Genomic DNA, 24812 nt, shown 5'->3' with positions numbered 1-24812 from the left:
GCCAATGCTTAATTTCAAGATATCATGTAATTTGTTTATCAGTGCTTCCTGCTATGGTGACTGCTATCGGGAAATTAGCTTAGATCTTAAAAAAACTGTCTGTAGTCTGCACATGGTGCTGTCAAACAGTATGAGCTGATCTAGCAGCTGCATCTGCAGTCTCGTTTCCCTTAATTTCAATGAGGCTGGGAATCCAACACAACCAAACATCAAAGTTAAGGGTCTTCATTTTGTACAACAGGTGTAACACCTCACAAAATACTGGATATGGATATACATAGGAAAGGAGACAAGCAATAAAGAGCTCAATGAGTCTGAATAAATAACACTTTTGGTAGCAGTTTTCTTTTATATGCACAAGTGCAAACTGAATGGAATGCAACTTTGCTGTATAATTACTGCAATCAGGTGGGATCTGGTTGGAGATAGTAATATTAGGGAACAAAGCAGCACAACCAACAGAGATGTCAGTTTTTGAAATATCGTATAGAATAGCAAGAAATTAGAGTGGGCTGCTCTGTGTGCATTGAACAATTGCAGGTAGACAGATGATGGAGTATGAGACTTCTGTAGTTGACAAGTGAGAGGTTGCAGGATGGAGTGCAAACCTGACATGGAGGAATGCTGTTATGTTTGGTGCAGGCAATGCTGTCAACATTCAAGCTAATAGCTTACATAATCTCTTTATCATGCATACCAAAAGGGTATGGCAGTCTAACATGTGTTATGAGCTTCAAAATGCAGAGAAAAGAAACTTTATTTTTAGGGCATAATTAAGAGCCAACTGTTTCTGTCTAAATGATAGAGCTGGTTCATTTGCTTAAACATAAAGACTTTGAGTGGGTGATGTGCAACGGGCGCCAGTAGTTATCCATATACCAGGTTATTCTGCCTTGCAGATCCATAATCCAACTTTGAAAGTATAAGCACATGATAAAGATGAAAGAATGAAGATTGATCTGCACCCCCATTCAGTAGAGGACATAGTGAAAAGGAGATTCAATGTTCTTTTGCACTTTAGTTTTTTAGTTGATGAATGTGTGCAAAGAATGTAAGTTTTCTGTCAAAGATGAGTCTCAAGAACGTGGCTTCTGTTGCTACTGGAATAACAGTTTGTCCCATTCTTAATCAGGATCTGAGTGAAGAATGTGTTTTCAACAGAAGTGTATGTAGACACTTTTTCTGTGGAAAACCTGGGTCCATTACTAAGAGACCATGGGGAGACATGATCAATTGCTTGATGAATTTGTTTTTCAATTTTCCTCATGTTATGAGAGTGACAATAAATTGTGAAGTCATCAACATAGAACATTGCCTACAGTAGGAGGAAGCTGTTTAGTGATTAACTTTGATAGCAAAAAGTGTCCAAACTTAAGACAGAGCTTTGGGGAACACTCTGTTCTTGATGATATGGCCGAAATAGCATACTTCCCACTCTGACATGGAAAGGTTGACTAGACAGAAAGTTTTTAATAAATACAAGAAGATATCCTCTGAGAGTGACAATATTCTTGTTCAACCAGATATTCTTGTTTCAGGTATAAGTTGATTATACACATTCCTAAACAGACCAAATGGTTCAAAGTTGAACTATGTCTACAAAAGCCATGCTGAGCATTGGAAATAAGATCGTTGCTTTTGAAATACCAGAGAAGGCTCACAATAACCATTTTCTCTAATATCTTACAAAGGCAGCTGGCCAGAGCAATAAGTTGATAATTACCATATTTGCCTGCCATAAGATGGATCCCCTTTTTTGCACCCATTTTTTTAGGAAAAAAAAACTTTATCACTGAATATTATAATGAATTTACATTATTTCAAATATAAAGTAATAAGCAGGTCTACTTTCAACAAATACCTAATCTAACTAGGAAAGAGTATCCACCTTTTAATCTTCTTCGTCAAAACCCAGAAATTCATCTCCAGAGCTAAATGAAGAGACACTTAAAACCTCTTCTAAATCAGAATGTCATTCCTCCTCCATCCATCCAGCCTTTTGATCCACTGAATTCTACGTAACTGGAATGTTCTCACACACCACAAGGAAGCAAGAAAGAAATCGCGTGACTCAGAATAGAGAAAATGTCCAGAAATGAAAGTAATAAAAAACAAGTATCGGCGTATAGGATGCACCCTGTTTTTCAGACCTATTTTCAAAGAAAAAAAGTGCATCTTATATGCCAGCAAATATGGTATTTGCTTGTGTTGAATCCTTTCCTTATCCATTCATCTTGGCATGTCGGTTGCCATAGCAATGGCAACCTACTTATGCCAAGAATCTGGAAATTCTTCCTTTGCAAGTATTCCATTATATAATATAATGGAAGATGTTTTATGATTTCATAATGGATGTCATCAGGACCTACTGCACTAGGGTGAAACAGTAAAACAGCTCTTTTTTAGTTGCTCCTTAACAAATGGCTGCTTTTTACAAATCTAGCCCATTGGTATAAAAATTTGGCTGTTGTTTCTCTAGTTGTCCTTTCAACATTAAAAATTCAGGAAGATATGAAGCTGTTGCTTAGATTCTGGCAAAATTTGCTCCCAAAGCATCTGCAATAGTTTTGTGAACAGCAAAACATCCATTATGGTCTAAGGCATAGGTGGCCAACAGCAGGCCCACGGCAGGATAAAAACTATATTAAATTATCATGTTGGAGGCTTAATGGATTTTTTACAACACTCAAAAAGAATTAAAATAGAATTTAATACTTCCTATATTTCGTCTTAGTCACTAGGACATCTACGGGGATTACAAAAAAAATTAATGTAACATATACACAAATAACAAACAATACTAAGCCCAACCACGTGGGTGACACTAAAGTCCTATCTAGGTAGAGCACCCTCTATGGCCTGGAATGTAAGGTGGGAACTCTGGTGATGAGTGTTTCCCAAATCTTCGGAAGCTTAATGCAACCATATTTATTGAGATTTGGTTGGTTTTTGAGAGCTGCTGCTGCTTCTAAGAAAAGTCTCTCTTTCTTGAATTTGCTGTGGTGGAGCATGGTGATTTTCTTCCATGATACCCTGTGGATGGTGTCCAAAACATGGTCAGCCAAGCCTGAATGGCCATAGTTGTGTTTGAAGATGTAAGACTTGTGTTCCTCTAAACGGATGGATGCTGATCTGCCTGTCTGTCCAAAGTACACCAGTTTACAGGAACAGGGTACTTTGTAAACTCCAGGCAGAGAGAGAGGAGGGAGCTGATCTTTCGTAGAACAGATAAGGGTAGCCAGTTTGCAGTGGGGCTTATATGCTGTGTGTAGGTTGTACTGTTTTAGTATCTTGGCTATTTTTTCGGATGTGCCACGGATGTAGGGTATGGTGATGGCATTTTTAAAATCTTGTTGACGAGAAGGACGGGGAATGGGGGAGGAGTTGATTATCAAAAAAATAATCATTTCAAATGATTATGATTATTTTGACTTAACTATTATGACTATGACGATTTGACTATTATGATAATCATGACAACTTCTTTTTACAGACCATATAAAAAATTGGCATCCCTTATCCGCTCTACTAAAGACCAACCTCCTCCAGACCTACCTGATGTATACCAGATCCCTTGCAGCTGTCCTACTTTGGCCAAACAGGCAAGACAGCAAATATCAGAATTTCAGAACACAAGGACTCCATCCAGTTTCATTAATACGGCCACTCTGGTCTTGCTGACCATGCGCTGGATACCTTCCATAGAATATGGCGGAAGAAAGCCACCATAATACACCGTAGTAAATACAAATATGAAAGGCTTTTCATTGAATCAGCTTCAGCCCTAAGAAACAATCCAAACCTCAACAAATCTGGCTGCATGAAACTGCCTCAAATTTGGGAAACCTACATCAGAAGACCTTCAGCACAAATGCCCAAGAATAACAACATTGCCTGCTAGGGGGCATTATCAGGACTTTAGGAGAAATAATAGCTTCCTGCATGCACGTGTCTTGTTCTTAAGTTTCTTGAAAATGGCAACGTGACGTTGCCGAAATATCGAAGTATAAAAGATAGAATGCTGATGAAGTTTTGATCCATGAAAAAGTCTGGGGTAGTCTTGCTATTTCATCCACCTTGGCCGGTAGGAGGGTTAAAGATGCCAAGCTATTTTACACCTGGTTTTACACCATTTCCCAAGTAAGCAAACAGACAAATAAGTCAAGTTTGCGCCTGCTTGTATTGCAAGTCTAGGTGACCCATAAAGTAGTACAAGTCTAGGCAACTCGTGGTAAAGGCGGAATAAGCTCTGATCACTATTCTTGATATTTATCCTTAATGCAAAGCCCATCTCCTTGAGGAGATGTATGATGCTATGCATTAAAGGCAGGGGGCCACTACCCAGACTGGTTTCGACCTTTATTGAGGTCTCATCAGTGGGAGCCAGGCTTAGAAATACCATGGTTAAGTAATACAGAGCTTATAAGTATCATCTCCTCAAGGAGATGGGCTTTGCATTAAGGATAAATATTAAGAATAGTGATCAGAGCTTATTCAATCTTTACCACGAGTTGCCTAGACTTGTAATACTTTACTGGTCACCTAGACTTGCAATACATGTACATGCAGACGCAAACTTGACTTGTCTGTTTGCTTACTTGGGAAATTGAGTAAAACCAGGTGTAAAATGGCTTGGCATCTTTAACATATATTATACCCAAGGTAAAAAACTTTCTACATCTATCTCTCATCCTGAGATTTTTATTTAATAAGGTCAAAGCACCTTATGGTAATAACTTGTTTTGGTAAAATACTTATAAGCTTTGTATTACTTAACCTTGGTATTTCTAAACCTGGCTCCTGATGAGACCTCAATAAAGGTCGAAACCAGTCTGGGTAGTGGCCCTTGCTTTTAATGCATAGCATCATACATCTCCTCAAGGAGATGGGTTTTGCATTAAGGGTAAATATTAAGAATAGTGATCAGAGCTTATTCCACCTTTACCACGAGTTGCCTAGACTTGTACTACTTTATGGGTCACCTAGACTTGCAAGGCGTAAACTTGACTTATTTGTCTGTTTGCTTACTTGGGAAATGGAGTAAAGCCAGGTTTAAAATAGCTTGGCATCTTTAACATATATTATACCCAAGGTAAAAAACTTTCTACATATATATATATATATATATATATATATATGAATCACATTCTGACGCAAAGTGGTTAGGCTTGATATCATTGAAGATTAATATTCAACTCAACTGTGTTTACTTTATGCAAATGATGGACCAGTAAAAGTCTACAGCTGCAGATTTCTTAACTAAATTAAATAACAACTGTAATCAATTCACTGAGAAAATCAGCAATAAAAAGACAGGCTGAAAATAGACCGAAACACTGAAAACATCAACTGAATCTCTTGAATGGGGAACTTAAAGAACAAGTAAAACATTTCAGCTATTCAGGTGCAATTTTTAGTGAAGATGGCAAACTAAATATGAAAATAGACAAGAGAATTAGCAATGTGGTATGATAGGAAGTGTACTAAATAACATTATATGAAATAAGAGAGAAATTAGTCAAAACACTAAAGTTGCTATATAAGACAGTATTCAGACCAGTTGTAACTTATGGATCAGATAATTGGGTTAGAAATAATACAGTTAATCAAAGACTGGAGACCACAGATGCAAAAGTTCTTAGAAAAATTAGGAGGGGTGAACAGATGCAATCACTGGCAGAACCATGTTAAAAATTAGGATATTAGGAAGAAACTTGACATTATTAGCTACAGGAATGAGCGAGCATAGCTAATACAAGGTGGTATGGTCACATAAACAAAATGGGTGAGTAAAAGTTAGCAAAACAATTTTTTTTTTTTTTCCCAGGATGGCAGAAAACCAAACAGGAGGACGACAGGATCTAAGTGGATTGATAGTAAATTTTAAAGGAGCAAAAGATAATATTTGATGAGGATAAATTCCTGACAGATAACTGATTAATTTGGAGAAAAATCATCTATCAGAAGTTGGTAATGATGTCAACTTTTCATGTAGCACTATCATAATATCCTGAACATCCCCTCCCAAGGTCACATATCAAGAGTTTGATGATGAATGTCTTCTCCAACCTTTTTCAAAATGATTGCTAATTATTGAAAGAAAGAAGTCTATATTTCTGACAGATATTTGCCTGGTATCTGATGACTAATTCTATCCATTCTAAATTTTCAGCTTCAAAAACTGACTCCTCTCCATACCTGTTCATGGTAGAGGGGACCTCCCAGTGATGTTACTGGCACTTTTCATTCTTCCCATATTCTTTGCTTTACTTCTTAGTGTTTTTTTATTTTACTATGCTTTCTTCCAGACCACCATCACTGTGAACCGACATCCTACCACTGTGTTTGCTATGTGGTGCAACCCATGGACATCCAGAAAGGGAGATCTTCCTGGTAGTCTTTCACTACTTTGGATACAGAATGACTGCTTCAGCAAGATAGGCAGTCCTGGATGACCCCTGGCAGGATCAATTAGCTAATGGTCTTGTCTGCAAGGATCAGTGGTATTGCAATGTCTCTCACCCTATGGTTCAGGATCAGGACCCAAGGCTTGCTATGGTGTTGGTATAGCATCTGGGTTAGCCCCATCCCCAGAGTGCAGCCATTGCATTCTAGTTAGTATGCATCCTGTGGTTCCATGGTAGGTAGAGAGCACTGGCAACAAACAAAAAAACCCCTTGAGTATGAATCTTCATCCTGAAATGTTTTGGAAGGCCCTAAAAAAGGTTCCAGCCAAGTACTTATACCATAGATGCATCATTTAGAGTAGGAAAAAAAACATCAGAAGTAGGAAATAAATAGGGAAAATGTCACCCATCATTATTCAAAAGGGGTTTTTGAAGGACTAGCAAGATCTCCCAAAAAAACTAATAAGAAACTACATTGTGGTGATATTCTTCTGGAGAAATCATGTTCAGCAACATTCTGAGAATCTGCTGAGAGCTATATCAATGGATGCAATACCAATTACAGTAACACCTCATAGACGCTCAATTCTTGTAGAGGTGTGATATAAGAATGGGATCTCCATGATGTTTCTGATGAGGAGATATTTTCAAAGCTTAAAGTTCATGGAGTGACAGGTGTGAGGCGCATCCTGATACATTGGAATGGTCACCTAGTTCCAACCAGGAACATCATCCTTACTTTTGATACATCTAAGCCTCCAAAATTGGTAAAAGAATGGTATCTCAACTATCTCATGTTAGACTTCACATTCTGAATTCACTAAGATGCTCTAAATGTCACAAATATGGGCATGGGCATTCTCAAAGTCCCTGTCTTGGCTCTACCATATGTGACTTATGTGGTAGTAAAGAGTATAAAAAAAATCTTGCTCAGCAAAATGGAAAGATGTAAAAGAAATACAAAAGATTAAAACAAAACAAAGTATATCATATCAGGGTGCAAAAAAAGGAAGTTAGCCACGCCACACCACACCTGTTCTGAGATCCTCTTATGTTGAGAATGTGGCAGCTAAGAAAATGTCAACCTCAAACACATGTCTATTTCACCACCTGATAATTTCACCATACCTGAACTTTATTATCATGAGTGCTTCTCTGTTGAGTGCATCAATCATGACTTTTTTTTTTTTTTTACTAAATAATTTAAGGAAATTACAACGTCAACTAGGATATACATTAAAATAAATTTTAATATACTTCAATATTTCGGTAATGTCATGTTGCCATTTTCAAGAAACTTAAGAACAAGACACGTGCATGCAGGCACAACAAACAGTAAATGAGAAAGAAGCAAGAAGCTATTATTTCTCCTAAAGTCCTGATGGTGCCCCCTAGCAGGCAATGTTGTTATTTACCTTCCTCCGCTGTTAATCCCTTAATGGCGATTTGAGAGCCATTAGCGGATTAACTGTGGTCGAGCGACTTTTGTGTCACTTGTCTTTACACGTACTCTGTTACTTCGAATTTTCTTCACTGTACTAGGATATTTGATTGTTTTTTTGTTTTTTTTTGCTGAACAATTTATTTCTTGTGTCTCTTTCCAAAAATAGAAGTTTCACACTGCCAAAATAAATAATCAATCCTGAAATGACCATAGATCAGCCTTTGCAATGAATATACTTTAGTAATAGTTAATTTCCTCCACTTTACTGACAGTATAGATTCTTTTTCGCGAATTTTCAAATGTTTGTTTACGTTTAAAATATTTTGTCAAATATTTATATTTTTAAATAACATTTAGTGAAATAAATATGACATTTTGCTTTCTTTCTTTGCAAAATACCGTTATATGGATTGTCACATTTCAATTTCAGGACGATTGTTTTTTTTTTTTTTTTTTTTTTTTTTTTTTTTTTTTTTATGAACAACAAATGATTATAAACTGCATTACTCGGTTTCCGATACTGTATCTTTTTTAGCATCAAAAATTTATACCTAATGGTATTTTATCAGAGACTCTTCGCCTTCTTCTTTTGCTGAAAATTGCAACAGAGGTTTTTTTTTTAGGATGCACACTACTATAATATCCAGTGCTTAACCACTGTAGATATGTTGAAAATATAATAGGACGGATATCCTTTATGGAATGATTAAAAATTTATGCTCATTTTTAGGATTTTTTACTGCACCCCCCCCTCTCCTGTACTGGAACTGAGTTGCATAACTACTTTAAATTTCTATAGCTTTGAAAGCTTTCAGACGGTATTCAAAATCTCTTATTTCAGTTTACCATTTTGACAAAAGAAATAAAGCAATAATATTGTTGTATATCGAAGCTTCTAATTCTGTACTCTTTCTTTGAATCTGATATCAGCGGTCTGCTGAAATTATTCTAAGATTTAGAAATACTATGCTGTATTTTCAACATGTAAAACTGTATACCACACAAAGAAATTTCAATTGTGTTATTTCTGTTTCTTTTTTTTTTTTTTTAAAAAATCTAAATATTACTACTTCTATTTCTGCTGATTGCTATTTCTGAAATATGTCTTAGAAATGCTGGACAATAATCCTCTAACCTAGAGGAAAAGCTAAAAGTCTTAGATTACTCTTTTGAGAAACACAATACAGAAAGTTTCCTAGAAGTCGCACTAAATTGCCTCAAGCAAAAATGTCTTGTTTCGTTTTCTGTTGTTCAGATATCCTAACACAGTAACACTGACATTTCTTTTACAGGCTGATGAAGTATTTATGCCAAAAATGATTTCTTTATTTATAGTGGTAAGTTTCACTTTTATTATCGAAAAATTCTAAATTATTTGATAATTATCTTGAAAAAAATTACTGCTATTGCTGCTGCTGCTCTTCCTTGCCATCTCACAAATGAATTGTATATTGGGTATAGTTTCTAATATTCCTTTCTGCCCAGTACCAAGTTGTAGACTAATGGAGATTACTAACCCCCCCCCCCCCACACACACACCACCACCACTGGGAACCAGATCAAAAGAACATGCCCAGAAGGCAGCACACTAAAGTACCTCGTGCAATAACTGAATATTTTACAGGCAGAAATTCCTTGTTCTGTTTTTCCATCTTTCTGATTGATTAGCAGACATTTGAAGCATATTCTGATATTGCATTTGTAGGATGACAGTGTTTTTAAATATTAATTTATAAATATTTATAAATATTTTTGTTTTTAAATATTAATTTCCCCTATTAGCCAATGTCACATAACTTCCTGATTTATAATAATAGGGAAATATATGTATATTTTCTTATTTATAATTTGCAAATTTATAATAATCAAAACTTAGTTTCTGTGTTGAAAAAATTAAACATTATGTGGAATTATTATGGAAAAATCACGAATGAAATAAAAACTGCTGTACCTATGTTTCATAAGAGCTTTCGGGTGTCTGGTAATGTTGCATCGGGAGGGGGGGTGATGCTATCAAAGTCAAAATAAAGTTCATTTGTATTGTGAAAGGAAATAAAATTTCACATTTGATGCATTTGATATACATATTTTGAATGATAAAAATAAGCAAATGTATCACTTACTTTAAAAATTGGAGAATAAAATATCTGAATTATGCAGTAAATATCTATAACTGTTAATTTAATTTTGTAATGACCAATTATACAGGGAAACCAAGAAAGTGAAAGTACAAAGAACAGTAGATTACTATATAATATAAAGAAAAAATTTAGTGATCTGATTAAAGAATTCCACGTTATTCTCTATAAAGCAAAGTTGCTCTAGCGTGTCCTAAAGGAAATCGGTGAAGTATTATTCGATTTCGATGGTTTTGTACAAAAATAAAAATAATATAATCTGGAATGTCGGCAGCCGGTTTTCTTTTCTTTTGTTAAAAGAATATTTCAAATAATTATCGGGAATTAATTTCTTCAAGAACAAAGAATAATGTTTTGTCTAGAAGGTGATTAGAAAAAAATGAGCGCAAAAAAATTAAAAATGAAATTGGTTCTCCAAGGAAAGCAATATTTAAGTGAAGAAATTATGCAAGACCTTTATTTTGTCAGAAATTAAAATTGTATTGTACAATAAAAAGAGAAAACAAAAATATAAATAATTTCTCTATTTTTAGTCTACCCTATATAACAAAAATCCAGTTGACCAGCATAGAACAAGGATGTTGCGTTTCTTGTTATAGGCAACTGAGAAGTAGCTATGAACGTGAGATAATCCAATTAACCATTCTCTTCAGCGTGAGGGTTTATCACACCTTCTAATGGATAGGATGGTCAAATTGCACTTCTTATCCTGGTTCTTTAAACAGGTGGGCTGAATCATATCCAGATTTAGTTGGAAGTCTATAGACGTCCTGGCCGTTTGGAAGGCTAACATATATTATACCCAAGGTAAAAAACTTTCTACATCTATCTCTCATCCTGAGATTTTTATTTAATAAGGTCAAAGCACCTTATGGTAACTTGTTTTGATAAAATACTTAAGATCTGTATTACTTAACCTTGGTATTTCTAAGCCTGGCTCCCACTGATGAGACCTCAATAAAGGTCGAAACCGGTCTGGGTAGTGGCCCCTTGCCTTTAATGCATAGCATCATATATCTCCTCGAAGAGATGGGCTTTGCATTAAGGATAAATATTAAGAATAGTGATCAGAGCTTATTCCACCTTTACCACGAGTTGCCTAGACTTGTACTACTTTACAGGTCACCTAGACTTACAATACATGCAGGTGTAAACTTGACTTATTTGTCTGTTTGCTTACTTGGGAAATGGAGTAAAACCAGGTTTAAAATAGCTTGGCATCTTTAACATATATATATATATATATATATATATATGGGAAATAGCAGTGGACATAACACGTACCCAGGTCTCAACATAAGATTTACCTTTTTCCTGTACCTTTTTAAATTATATCTGCTAATTTAAAACTGTAGACTCATCACTGCTCAACATTATGCACCATTTACACTACATAATTATAACTTTTTGAATATGTAATTAATTTTGTCATAAAATGAAAATCTAATTCAGACAATCTTTATTGGCCTAAGTCTTGTTTTTCTCCAAGTTTTTCCTTCCACAATTTGCCTTAGTCTCTTTTCAAGTATGCTTGCATAAATTTTATCTGGAACATTCAGTAGAGAAATTCCTCTATAATTTTTACATTCAGTTTTATTTCTCATTTTATAGATGGTACCATGAGAGCTCTACTCCAATCATCTGGAATCTGACTCTCTGACCATGTCTTCTAAATTGTGCACTTCAGCCACTGTAAAAAATTTATAGTTCATATTTAAGAGTTTCTAACTGAATATCATCTACTCCAGGTGCATTTTCACATTTCAAGTTGTTGTTGTTTTTTTCTTCATGTATTGATAGGTATTCCTAATTGCATTTTCCAAATATATTTACCACTGTTATGCTACTATTCCTTTCATTTAAGTCTTCCAAAGTAATTACTTCAGCCATAAAGAATATCTGTCTTCAGATTTCATGTCACATTTTATATCTGATTCTTTTTAATGCACTCTTCTCTCACTTCTAACCTTTTTCAATTGCCTCCAGAATATTTTGGAACCTTCCTGATATTTTACCTTCTATATTCTTACTAAGATCTCCATGATTTTTTGTTTAGCTACTTTTACATAACATTTTGCTTTCTTAGATTTTTCTCTGTATAATCTCAGAGAACATGCTAAGTTACTTGCTAGAAACTTTCAATACACTTTATTCTTTTTCATGAGTGCCTATTTGCTTCCTGAGCTCATCATACAGTTCTGATTTTTTCGATCCTTGCACACAACTTCTCCACATGCCTCTCTGGTTAATCAGTCCATATGTTCTTCAGAGTCTGTGACTTGACCACTAAGTCTTAGTTCTTGTCTTTAATCTGTTTCTTTATTTCTTTCCTTAATAATATTCATACATTGAAGTTTACAGCTCACCTTTGAAAGTTGCTTGACTGATTCCTTTTAAAATGTTTCCTACGTACTTTTCTTTTCAATATAATATTCAATTTCATCCTGCTCAAAACTAAATCCCTTCCTATTTCAAATATGCTACATACTCATGTCCTGAAAGTGCATGAAGATACTGTTATTAACAATAACACAGCGAATAAGATTTTATTTCTTGTCTTCTCTCCATGTGAATTTATGCACATCTTTATGATGGAGTATAGTATTAATAACAACTAATGCATGTCCTGAACAGAAATTCTGAAGGTACTAAAGAGAATTGTTTAGAATGAGAAAATTAAGTTGCTGTGTTAGTTTTTAATGATCTTTCCCATCCCAATTATCAATAACCTTTCTCTCCATTTATAATGAAACTTCCTTACCATGCTAGTACAAAAAAACATACTTAAAAGTACTAAAAGGCAATTCACTTACCTTACTACATTTATTCCAGAAAACTTTAGGTACATATACAAAAGATAAGTGTCCCAATTCATTTTCACACCTTTCCATATTTAATCCTTCCTGAACAAAGTCTAATTCCCTTACCAAACTTGTTTTCAAATACTAAAAAAAAAAAAAAAAAAAAAAAAAAAAAATTAAATTTCTGAGAGCAAGAGACGTGATAAAACACCATGCAGTTCAGTTACATGGTAAAGAGAAGAACTACATCAATAAAAAATATTTCTGCATTTTGCATATTATTATGATTCTGAATATTTTTTTCATAATTCATTTAAATAAATAATTTAACAACATAGTAAGTACTTTCATGAATACACAGACTAATATATTAGTCATGCATATTGTCTTGATGGTTTAATACATTATCACAACACAACAGATAAAAGAAATACTTTATCAGTATATCACATCCAACTACTGAGGCATTCTCAAGACACAATATGGCAATCATATTATCATCAGAAAATCAGTAAGGGTACAAAATATTCAGGTTAGTGTCCTGATTATGCCCTCTGATGCAGTCAAGAGTAATTTTTTGTTTTACAGATGATTTTTCAAGGAGGATGTCAGTCATGCAATTGTTGATAATTTCTTCAAATAAATTATTCAAACCAGGAGTGTTCTTTAAAATATACACTAATTTTCAAAATAGTGGCTCACTTTGAATTAGAATCTTTTTAAATATGTTATGGATTTCTTTTATCTTTCTACATGAAGAATCTTGAGCATATCATCTGCAAACACCTTTCACAAATTTCACACTGATCTTATCATTAAGATAAAAAAGAGAGAAACAAAAACCATAATTACTATGTAATGACAAACCAAAATGAGATATATGGATTAGCAGACAATGTGCTCAACACTCTTCGATGCAGTAAAAAATTTATACAAGTATAAATACAAATACCTTGTAAATCAAATCAAATTTATGACACTATTTCTACAACCGCTTGTTACCCATGTTTGAAACACTTCAGTCACTAATACAATAATTATAAGTTAACAGGATCACCAGTAAATTGCAGCCTGGTTAGACAAGTGGATAGTGTCTAATCTATATTTTTTATTATTTTAATTTTGTAATTTATTATTTATTGATTTAAGTGGATAGTGTCTCACTCAATCAGGCTATGGATTTCAATTCCACTGTGTGCTTGTTAATGTATTTAGGTGATAGATGAATTTCATCACCCAGTGTGAGACCATTACCTACTTAATGGAGATCTAAAGCAATTGTAAGAGTTCCAATGCTTGGTTTCTAAAGGTTTCCATAAAATCTGACTCTTAGCCCATCCAGCATACCAAAGTTTTAGATTTATAACATTCTCCCATATACACACACATATATATATATATATATGACCATATCAACTTTCTTTAAGAAATTAACATTTGGTATACGAGTAGAAAAGTTTATGTATCGGCAGTTCATGACAATTTATTTGATGACAGGGGAGGGGTATTAATTCACAAAACAACATAATAAGAAAATAATTAATATTTATTTAAATGATTTGCTGATAATTCGCTGGTATTATATCCAGCATTTTCAGAGCATAAAAACCATTTGTCATAATACATGAACAGCAATAATTTGATTAATAGTGGAATCAGTTTAAAAAAAAAAAACTGTAATGGACAACACAAGGAACTATAGTTCTAATTAGCACCAGCTATTGTTGGATAAAGAGAGAGAAAAAAGCAAATATTAATTAGATCTTAAAATAACTGTATCCCAGATTTTTGGTAAATTGATACAGAACTTGAGTTTGGAGAATGTGTGAAGGGGTATCCAAGGGCATGGTCTGCTGGTCCCAACTTGTCATGCCATAAAATTTCTTTTCAGCTGTGCAATAAATATCAGCTACGCACCACATTTAATCCATATATCAAATTGGCAACTCTCATCTGTTCACCTAAGGACAAGCTCTCTTCTTTTTCATATCCAGGAGTATATGAAGTGCCCTGTACTTGTAACCTGGCTTATTATAGACAGACAGGAAGAACTGTTGACATCTGTCTTGGAGAACATAAAAAAAGTACACTCAGCACTATTGTTATGGTAATTCAGGACTAGCAAACTATGCCTTGAATACCCTTTCACACAGGATCAAATGAAAAAAAAAAGTGCTACATATAAGTCAAAGAAGACTGTTTTTCGAATTTGCAGCAGCTTTAAAACATTCTTCAAATCTCATCAGATATGATGTATCAATTTAACAAAAATCTGGGAGACAGTCATTTTAAGATCTTATCAATACTTGCTTTCTCTCTTTTGCCAACATGGATTGGCACCAATTTGAACTTTAGCTCTTTGTGTTGTCATTACAATTTTTTTAAACTAGTCTTATTGTTATACCAAATTGTTGTTTTGTGTACCGTGACAAACTGTTCTTGTGCTCTGAAGATGCTGGATATAATACTAGCAAAATATCAATTATGTTAAATAAATATTAATTATTTTTTCTGTGTTGTGAATTAATACTGTCAAAAAAATTGGCATAACATTTGATTGTAGACATAGGCTTCTGTGGTTTAGCAGTTCAAAAGAAAGATTCTGGTATTGTGACCACATGTTTATTAAGATAAATAAAAATAAACAAACCCGACAAGTGTCATATGTTGTTTGACTTGCATCTTATGATGTTATGGCCGTCTAACTGTTCGAACAGTTAGACGGCCATAATATCATAGAATGGACTATTTTGAGTAATTTCTCATTTCTTGTGTTTAAACTTTTGGTTACCTTTAACCCCTGAAGATGTAAGTCAAACAACATATGACACTTGTCGGGTTTGTTTATTTTTATTTATCTTAATAAACATGTGGTTACAATACCAGAATCTTTCTTTTGAACATTTGATATTTTACTTGAAACAGCTAAAATGTGTGCATGTGACTTTCTATACTTTCTTTTATACCAGCAGGTATGTTAAACCTTCAAATAGACAGTATATTTATTCTGAAAATGAGGCTAGTCCACTGAAATAGATTACATATAGTTAAAATAGTATCACTGTATTCACACACAGGAAACATTTCCTCTCCTCAGAGGAAGTTTTTGGATATCTAGTGTAGTAATACCATTACTCTCAGATCAAAAATATTCCAGTTATGGTTCTTGTACATTATTACTACTATTAAACAACTCTTCATAAGTCTCTATCTTTATTGAATGTGCAAAAGGTATGGAAGATTTCATGTTACTATTAATGGAACAAAACTGCTTTATCCTCCCAAATGGCTAGGACATCTATAGATGTCCAGCTAAATCTGGATACGTTTTAGACCACCTGTTGAAAGAACATGGATAAGAAGTGCAATTTGGCCGTTATGTCATTTAGAAGGTGTGATGATCCCTCATGCTGAAGAGAGAGAGAAATTAATCAGATTATCTCATGTTCATAGCTGTGTCTCAGTTGCCTTTAACAAGAAATGCAGTTCCTTGTTCTATGCTGGCTAAATGGATCTTAGTTACATTAAATAGACTAAAAGTATAGAAATTATTTTTATTTTGGTTTTCTCTTTTTATTGCACAATACAATTTTAATGCCTTGAGAAAATAAAGATCTTTGCATAGTTTCTTCACTTAAATATTGCCTTACCTTCGAAGACCAATTTCATTTTTAACTTTTTTGTGCTAATTTTACTCAACAAAACATTTTCTTCATTCTCTAAGAAATTAATTCAGGATAATTTTGAAATATTATTTAAGAAAAAAAAAAAACTAGCTGCCGACTTTCCAGATTATGTTATTTTTATTTTTATTCAAAATCATGTTTTGAAGAATACTTCACAGATTTCCTGAAGAACAAGGTTGGGCGACTTGGCTTTATAGAGAATAACAATCATATCACTAAACTTTTTTCTTTACATCGTAATCTACTGTTCTTTGCACTTCCAACTTCTTGGTTTCCCTGTATAAGGTGATTACAAAATGAAATTAACGGCTATGATTTAAATTGATATGTATATATTTTCTGCTAGTTTAGATATTATGCTCCAATTTTAAAGTAAGCGATACTTTTGCTAATATTCTGTTGAAAGTTTATCATTCAAAATATGTATATGCACATGCGCATCACATGTGAAATTTAATTTCCATATTTTTACAATAGAACTGAACTTTATTTCGCCTTTGATAGTTTAACCCCCCACCTCCTGCTGTATCACTATCACACACCTGAAAACTGTTATAAAACATAGGTGCAATTTTTATTTAATCCGTTATTTTTCTGTAGCAATTGTTCCACATAACTTTAATTTTTTTATACAGAAACTAGGTGGTGATTATTATAAATTAGCAAATTATAAATCAGAAAAAAAAAAAAATTTCCTGTTTATTATAAATCAGGCCAATATTGAACATTCTAGTCCACTGCCACTTAGTAAAAAAAGCAGCGACCGTTTGCAGTTGGCTACCGAAGCTTAGTTTTCTCAATCAGGAAAATGACTGAGTAGACTAAGGCCGTGTTTTGTTTTTTGATTGGAATTATGGTAGAAGCAACTATGAGACAAGTATATTGTGTGTTTATTTTCCAGTGCTTTGCCTGTTTGTTGAAAAACGCGACTTCCTGACAGGAAAAAAACATCATCTCAGTAAGTGACTGTATAACTTTCAGCTGAAAAGACCTGATGAAGGTTCTCAGAGTACTACATCAATTTCAAATCCAGGTTTTCTCACTAAAGAAAATTGTTGCAATCTCTAGACATCTGCTTTAGAGGCATATACTATGGACGACATATCTAATACCTGGGAAACCCATGTTCGCTGGCTGATTTGTTTGTTTTGCATGGGGAAGAACCTTAATTTATAAAACAGAATGAAACTGGGATAATTTTTCTATTGTTTCAGAAATTTAACAATGACAGTTTTCACAGAGCAAAGTTTTTCTGGATGAGCTATGAAAGTCTCAAAAACAAGAAATATGGCTACTTTCAGAATATAGAACAAAGAAAATAGCATTATTATTATTATTATTAGTAGTAGTAGTAGTAGTAATAATATTTTACAAAATGTAGGATAATGTAATATCAATTTATATCAGAAAATGTATTGTGTTATCAAAATGTAAACTCAATTCTATAATAATGATAATAACAATAATTACGCAAAAATAATATATTATATTATTCTCATTCACTCAGGAATAACGAATAAAATGAGATTAATTACTGTTATTACTAAATTTTTATTTCTAATAGGAAAGAAAGAAAAACAGTTACTATTAGAACATACAGTTTTTCGAATACCTACAGAGTAATCGTCAACAGAATAAATTCACCCAATGAAAAAGAAAATACCACATATTTTTCTTCTGTTATCTGATTTTTTTTTCTTGTAGTACAAAGAAGAAATCATTGCATATAACATGGGAGAATGCAAGAGGGCAAAAATCTGTAAATTGATTACATTGTAACTAATAGAGAAATCATGCCAGAAAAAATTATTTATGTAAGATTCTAACATCAGCAGATATAACAACATTTTCTTCTAGTTTAGATACGTGGCATTGTTCAAGTAGCTAAACCATTGATACTATTTTACACTAAAATGAATGGGCATGTTCCCCAAGTGATTTATTAGTATCAGTTGTCCTGTGAATGATTTATAAAATAAATTCTTTGAAATATCTGCTGAATGAATAGGTCTATAACTCCCCCCCCCCCCCAAAAGGAAGATTATGTAACGAATATGCTCGTTTTCTTTTAAAATAATTCAAATCCTCTTTTTCAAGATAACTGTATTAAATAATTTATAATTTTCGATAATAAAAGTGAAAGTGATCATTATAAATTAAGAAATTATTTTGGCATAAATAATGTATCTGCACTACAGCTTGAGGCACTTTAGTGCAACTAATAAAGAAGTGTCACCTCTTTTCTTTCTCAATAGCAGTGAGAGTAATCTAAGCGCTTTTAGATTTTCTTCCAGCTTTGTAATAATCTGCTTAGGATTATTACAAAGTATTTCTAAGACAGATTATTTCAGAAATAAACAACCAGCAGCAGCAGTAAAAGTAGTAATATTTAGATTTTTTAAGAAAAAGAAACAAATAATACTACTGAACTTTCTTTTGTGTGGTATGCATATAAATGGTTTTACATGGTGAAAATATAGAATAGTGTTTCTAAAATTTCAAATAATTTCAGCAGACAGTAGAACAGCTGATTTTAGATTGCAAAGAAATAGTACAGAATGAGAAGCTCACGGCACAACAATATAATTGCCTTATTTCTTTTGTCAAAATGGTAAAATGAAGTAATAGATTTTGAATAATGTCTGGAAAAGCTTTCAAACCTGTAGAAATTTAGAGTAGTTATGTAATTGTGTTGCATGAGAGGATGGGGGGGGGGGGAGCATTAGAAAATCTTCAAAATGAGCATAAATTTTGAATCATTCCATAATATATCTTTCATACTATTTTCTCAACATATCTACGGTGGTTTGCATACTGGAAATTATCGTAATGTGCATCCTACAAAAAAAAAAAAAAAAAAAAAAAAAGTCGAAGGCGAGAGTCCCTGCTAAAATATCATTGGATATAAATTTTTGATACTAAAAAGACTCACAATCGGAAACTGAGTATGCAATTTAACATCATTTGTTATTCATAAAAACAAAACAAAAAAAAATTTGTTTCTAAAACTGAAATGTGATAATCCATATAATGGTATTTTGCTACAAAAGAAAGCAAAAGGTCATCATATTTATTCCAATAAATGTTATTTAAAAATATAAATATCTGACATATTTTCAATGCAAACAAACATTTGAAAATCTGCAAAAAAATGCTTCTGTAATGTCAGTAAAGTGAAGAAACAAAGTTGTCTTGTTCCATTGCACTGATTTCAAGAATAAAATACAGCGAATTTACTATTACTAAATAGATTCGTTGCAAAGGCTGATCGGTGGTCATTTCAGGAATAATTACTTTTGTACATGTGAAATTCGTTTCAATTTTTGGGAAGAGACACAATAAATCAATTGTGAGGCAAAAAAAAAAAAAAGGACAGTAAAGAAGATTCCAACAGTTAATCCACTAATGGCTCTAAAATAGCAATAAAGGGATTAACAGCTGAGGGAGGTAATGGCATGATAAAAGGTAGAATGCCAATGAAGTTTTGATCCATAAAAAAAGCTCGGGTGGTCTGGCTATTTCATCCACCTTGGCCGGTGGGGGGGGGAGTTAAAGCTTGATTCGGAAGTATCTGCTGTTATCCCATCACCTACAGAATAGACATCATATATCCATAAGTGCCAATCTTTTCTCTAAAAATGCCATCTATATCATGACAGTAGCAAATTCCATTTTTTTCCCCAATTATCTAAACAATCCACACTGCTTAAAATGTTTATATAAATTCAAATCTCTAAAAGATCTTAATTCTTAATCTGATCCTGACTTCCCATCCATTCTGAAAACAAAAGTTTTTATTCATCAATAGTACAACATTTACAGTGACGGTGGTGGAACAGATGCTGGACCTGGATGCTAAGGGGTCCTTTACAATACAGATGAAGGTGAGATTTTGCAGGTGAGATGGGGAAGAACTGAGTTATTCCTGAATGGTGAGTAACTACGTAGTTAGAAAGAAAGTGAGGTTTAGGCTCTTCACATGGAGTGTGTGGAATGGCCTATCTGGTTGCAGTGATTGTATCTCTGATAAAGGAGAGAGAGAGAGACACGTACACACAAGCGTATTTAGATATGTTATGAGGAAGGGTCCCCCCCCCCCCCCCCAATGAGTCCTTGGAATCATAAGGACAACCTACATAATAATAATATAAAGAGTAATGCATTGGTTTTAAAGAGAATGGGATGGAAAAAAGTTAACAAATTTTTGATGTGAGGATAACAAGAATAAGGCCAGAGGAAAATGCTTATCAAATCCACCAAAATTCAGGTGGACTAATAAATTTAGTACCTTAAACAATGAAATGTAAGATCTGACAAATAAGAGACAACATCTGGATGAAAATTGTAGAGAGAAAATGAGTAATAATGTACACTTAATTATATAATACTATCAAAGCATCCTGTCCATTCCTGAAGATTTGTACCAGAAATGATTTATGACTTCATTGTAGAGAGCATAATATTGTATAAAGTTTGAGTCAAGATGAAATGATAGAGGAACTAATGGCAAGTGGGCAGGATGCATATAAAAATTAAGCTAATTTAGGGGTAACAGCAACCTTCTTATATAAGGGAAGGTTGTTTCCTCCTCCCACCACCACAAAAAAGTGAAAAGAAGAAAAACTTGTTTCACCTCACAAAGGAAACAGAAAGTGCAAAAACTGAGACTTCAAATTACAGGTCAGTAGCTTGGGTATCTGGAGTCAGGGTTACACTTCATAGACTGGTAAGGATTAGAATCCAGGATTCTAAAATGAAATGTCCATTTGATAAAGTGGCCATTTTATTTTAGCAATTCAGATACACATATTGATATACAGTCTGTTATCTACTTATTCTATATATTACAACAGGATGACAGATGTATTGGGCAAAGTAGAGCATATAAAGTGGTAGATTTGTATTTTGCAAAGGCCTTTGATTACACACGACAGGTAAGGTGGATGAGAGTGGATGTCTGATAGGATCAGCAAGTTATGTAAGAGGAAGCAGTATTCCAGAGAAGCTGCTAGTGGTGTGTGGGTGCACACACACGCACACACACACACACACACACATGCATGCACAACAGTTTTCAGGAATATTAATGCTTATCTTATATGATATTGGGAGATGTGTAAATGGATATATGTAGTTGTCTGAGGATGATGCAAAGTTGAGAAGATCTAAGAAGATGATCTAAAACAGATGATGCAGCTCTCCAGAAGGATATGAATTGATTAGCTGTGTGAGCATGAGTGTTGGCAGTATCCATACAATTTTGTGAATTGCAAAGTCTTGATATGTGAGGGAATGATGGTATGTGTTCAACTTATGGGAATATACTGAAAGAACTGAAGGAGATAATGAACCTGGAGGTGATGGTAAACAAGAATCTGAAATTTAAGGGCAACATCACTAGAAATGTAAGGATAACATAGCAGAAAGGAAAGAAAGAGTACCGAGAAGAGCAATAAAGAAAATGTCAGGTCTTTTAAATGTAGGATTATGAAGACAGATTGAGGGAATACAATCAGCAGAGCCCAGTATATAGGAGGGGAGCTATGATTGAGATATATGGATTGGTGATGACTTTTTACCAGATTAATGTAGTGAAAGAGGTTTTTCAAAGAGAAGAGGGATGCACAAACAGAACAAGAGGCTATCCCTGTAAACTGCAAAAGAAGGAATGAGCAGGGATAGAAAGAATAGATGTTTTTCTTGGACAATGGTTAATGAGCTAGTGAGTGAGCAGAATGCATTGCTAGAAAGTGTGGAAACAGCCAATAAGTTTAAGGTATGGCTTGATAAGCACTATGTTTGAAAGTGAGGGCTGCCCAAGGTCTACTGACTCCATAGATATTTGGTTATAATGATGATTCAAGAATGGCTAGAAGAAATCTATTATATCTATTATATTATGAATAGGTTCTGTTTTTCTAACCAACAAGATGCAGAATTTAAGCCAACAGTCTGTTGGTTAGAAAACAGTTCATGTTTTCAAAATTTATGGAACAGTTTTAATATTATGAATGGCCAAGAGTTCCTATCAAATATGGAACTTTTTCAACCCATGTCAGGCCTCAACACTGGTAACAAAAATTACAAAAAACATGTCATTGCTTATTCATGATGTGACTGAGACTGGGTCTGGGTGCAAGTAGGGAGAATAAGGGAAAAGATAATTGTTGTTGATTTGAAAGATTTTTCCATTCCAATAACTCTTAAGAAGTACTTAAGATTTGTTGAATAGAAACCTAAATAATAAGTCTTCTTCATGACTTATTTTTCATGGTATTAACAACACCACACACACTTTTATCACAAAGATAATGTTTACTTATGTATGATAATGTTTTATTAATGCTTACATTTTGCTGATTTTCAACTCAGCATCGTCAGAGCACAACACACTTGTATACGCGACAGTGAGCAAGTGAAACAATATAATTGCAAAAGACAAAAGATCTAAAGACCTATTTTTGGCGCCCTCTAACGGAAAAAAAAAAAAAAAATTGTTTCACTCACTCACTGTCGCTTATATAAGTGTGTTGTGCTCTGATGATGCTGAGTTGAAAATCAGCGAAATATAAGCGTTACTAAAACATCTTTGTGATAAAAGTGTGTGTAGTGTTGTTAATACCGTGAAAAATAAGTCATGAATAACCATCAACACCTAAGCTTATCTGTTAGATTGATGATTCTGCACAGAGAAGATATTGTATACAAAGCGCGACGGTTCGGTAAGTTGAAACTGAACTTGTCCAGAAAATTGAACAGGTTAGCCTTCCTTAAATGATGCTGTGACAACAACAACATCATTCCATCTTTTCTGAAATTCAAAGAAAAGTTACAATCGGCAAAGGCACATCGTATTTATCGATGGTCGAGTTTAGCGCTTCTTCGAGAACAAATCGCCGCTACTCGCATGGAGCTTAGTAAGCTAAACAGCTCTATCACAGCTCTGCAACAAGAACTAATCAACATGTTAAATCCTGAAGTGTTAAATCATTAAGGGGAGGGTCACTACCCAGACTAGTTTCAACCTTTATTGAGGTGTCTTCAGTGGAAGCCAGGCTCGAGTGGAGATACCAGGCAGAAGCATTAGCAAGGTCATCTCTACCTATAGGAGTTGCCAAACGGTGTGCCACCTTTTTATTAAATTACTCTGGACTTATCTCCACTCAGGCCTGGCTCCCACTGAAGAGACCTCAATAAAGGTCGAAACTAGTCTGGGTAGTGGCCCTGCCCTTAATGCATAACATTATACATATCTGCAAGGAGATGTGTTTTGCATTATGGGAGATACCGAGATAGGAGTGTTGTGAGCTTGCTCCACCTTTGCAACGAGTTACCTGGCGTTGTACCACTTTACCCCAGTCCTGAAGATACTTTCAGGTGCAAACTTTGTTTGCTCACACTTGGATAAAGGATTAAACTAAATTTACTATAGTCTAACCAAGTGAAAAATAAACTTTCAACAAAATTCAATAATAAAGAGGCCTGTCCCTATGCCTCTATTCTAATCATCCAGAGATCTCTTGATAATCTTCCCACCATAGAGATCGAAGAGTCCAGAAGATAATAAACAGCTTTGCCTTACTCCTCTTTGTGAACGGAGCCAATCTGATAACATATTATCAATTCTTACTGCAGTAAGAACTGCAGCTCGGCACTCAGCTAACAGAAAATAGGTAATATTGTAGTATTTACTGTAGTGAGGATCAATGGGACAATATTTTTATTTACATATATTAAATATTACATAATTTAATTATAGAATACCTACTTCCATTATCCAAGTGAAGTTAAAACGAGGATGCATCCACCTGATTAGTTTGAGCAGTATTTCTACTGTATTACAGTCACCATAAAATCGTTCCTGTAGATCAATATATTGAACCTAATGTAAAAATTATAAAAAAAAATTAATGCAACATAATACATAAATAGTATATTGTACTAATTAAATAATATATCATAAATTCTAAATCAGCAGTTAATTGTCAGTTTTGATGAACTGGTTAGTTAGAGCAGTTAGCATATCCACTCTCTAGCCAACAAGCTGCGAGTTCAAATCCTAATGTGCTATGGATGTTTGTGACCTTTAAGTGGGAGATGATTTCATTGCCCAGCATGAGACTACTGTCCCTATTAAAGAATGCCTAAATTGGCTTGAAAAAATTCCATGTTTAGTCTCTAGGACAATTTTTTCAGATTATGTAAAAAATAAAAATACAAAAAACTAAATCAAAAATTAATTTAAAAAAATCCATAGCTCACCACATGGCACTAATGTACTTATAGGTTTACAATCTTTAATAAGTGGAAGTCACATAAAAAAAAATAATTGAGAT

At 33.8% G+C, this 24812-nt stretch overlaps 1 protein-coding gene across 6 annotated transcripts in view; it reads right to left on the bottom strand.

The window, feature by feature from the left end:
- Adck5 (aarF domain containing kinase 5) overlaps positions 1 to 24812 on the bottom strand; it is a 255110-nt gene that overhangs the window by 139754 nt on the left and 90544 nt on the right. For 5 of the 6 annotated variants that reach the window (XM_090402087.1, XM_090402088.1, XM_090402090.1 and 2 more), the window contains 2 exons: positions 24245 to 24358; positions 12803 to 12934 (listed from right to left, as the gene is read on the bottom strand). In XM_090402087.1, coding sequence (XP_090258213.1) covers positions 12803 to 12934; positions 24245 to 24358 — 246 coding nt within the window. The remainder of the gene's footprint in view (positions 1 to 12802; positions 12935 to 24244; positions 24359 to 24812) is intronic. The other variant, XM_090402091.1, reaches the window with a different exon arrangement.

Source organism: Typopeltis vanoorti, chromosome 12 (assembly GCF_054136105.1).
Source record: "Typopeltis vanoorti isolate ZY-2024b chromosome 12, IOZ_Tvanoo_1.0, whole genome shotgun sequence".
NCBI lineage: Eukaryota > Metazoa > Arthropoda > Arachnida > Uropygi > Thelyphonidae > Typopeltis > Typopeltis vanoorti.
The sequence above is the reverse complement of the archived record's forward strand: the minus strand, read 5'-3'. Positions and strand labels throughout refer to the sequence as shown.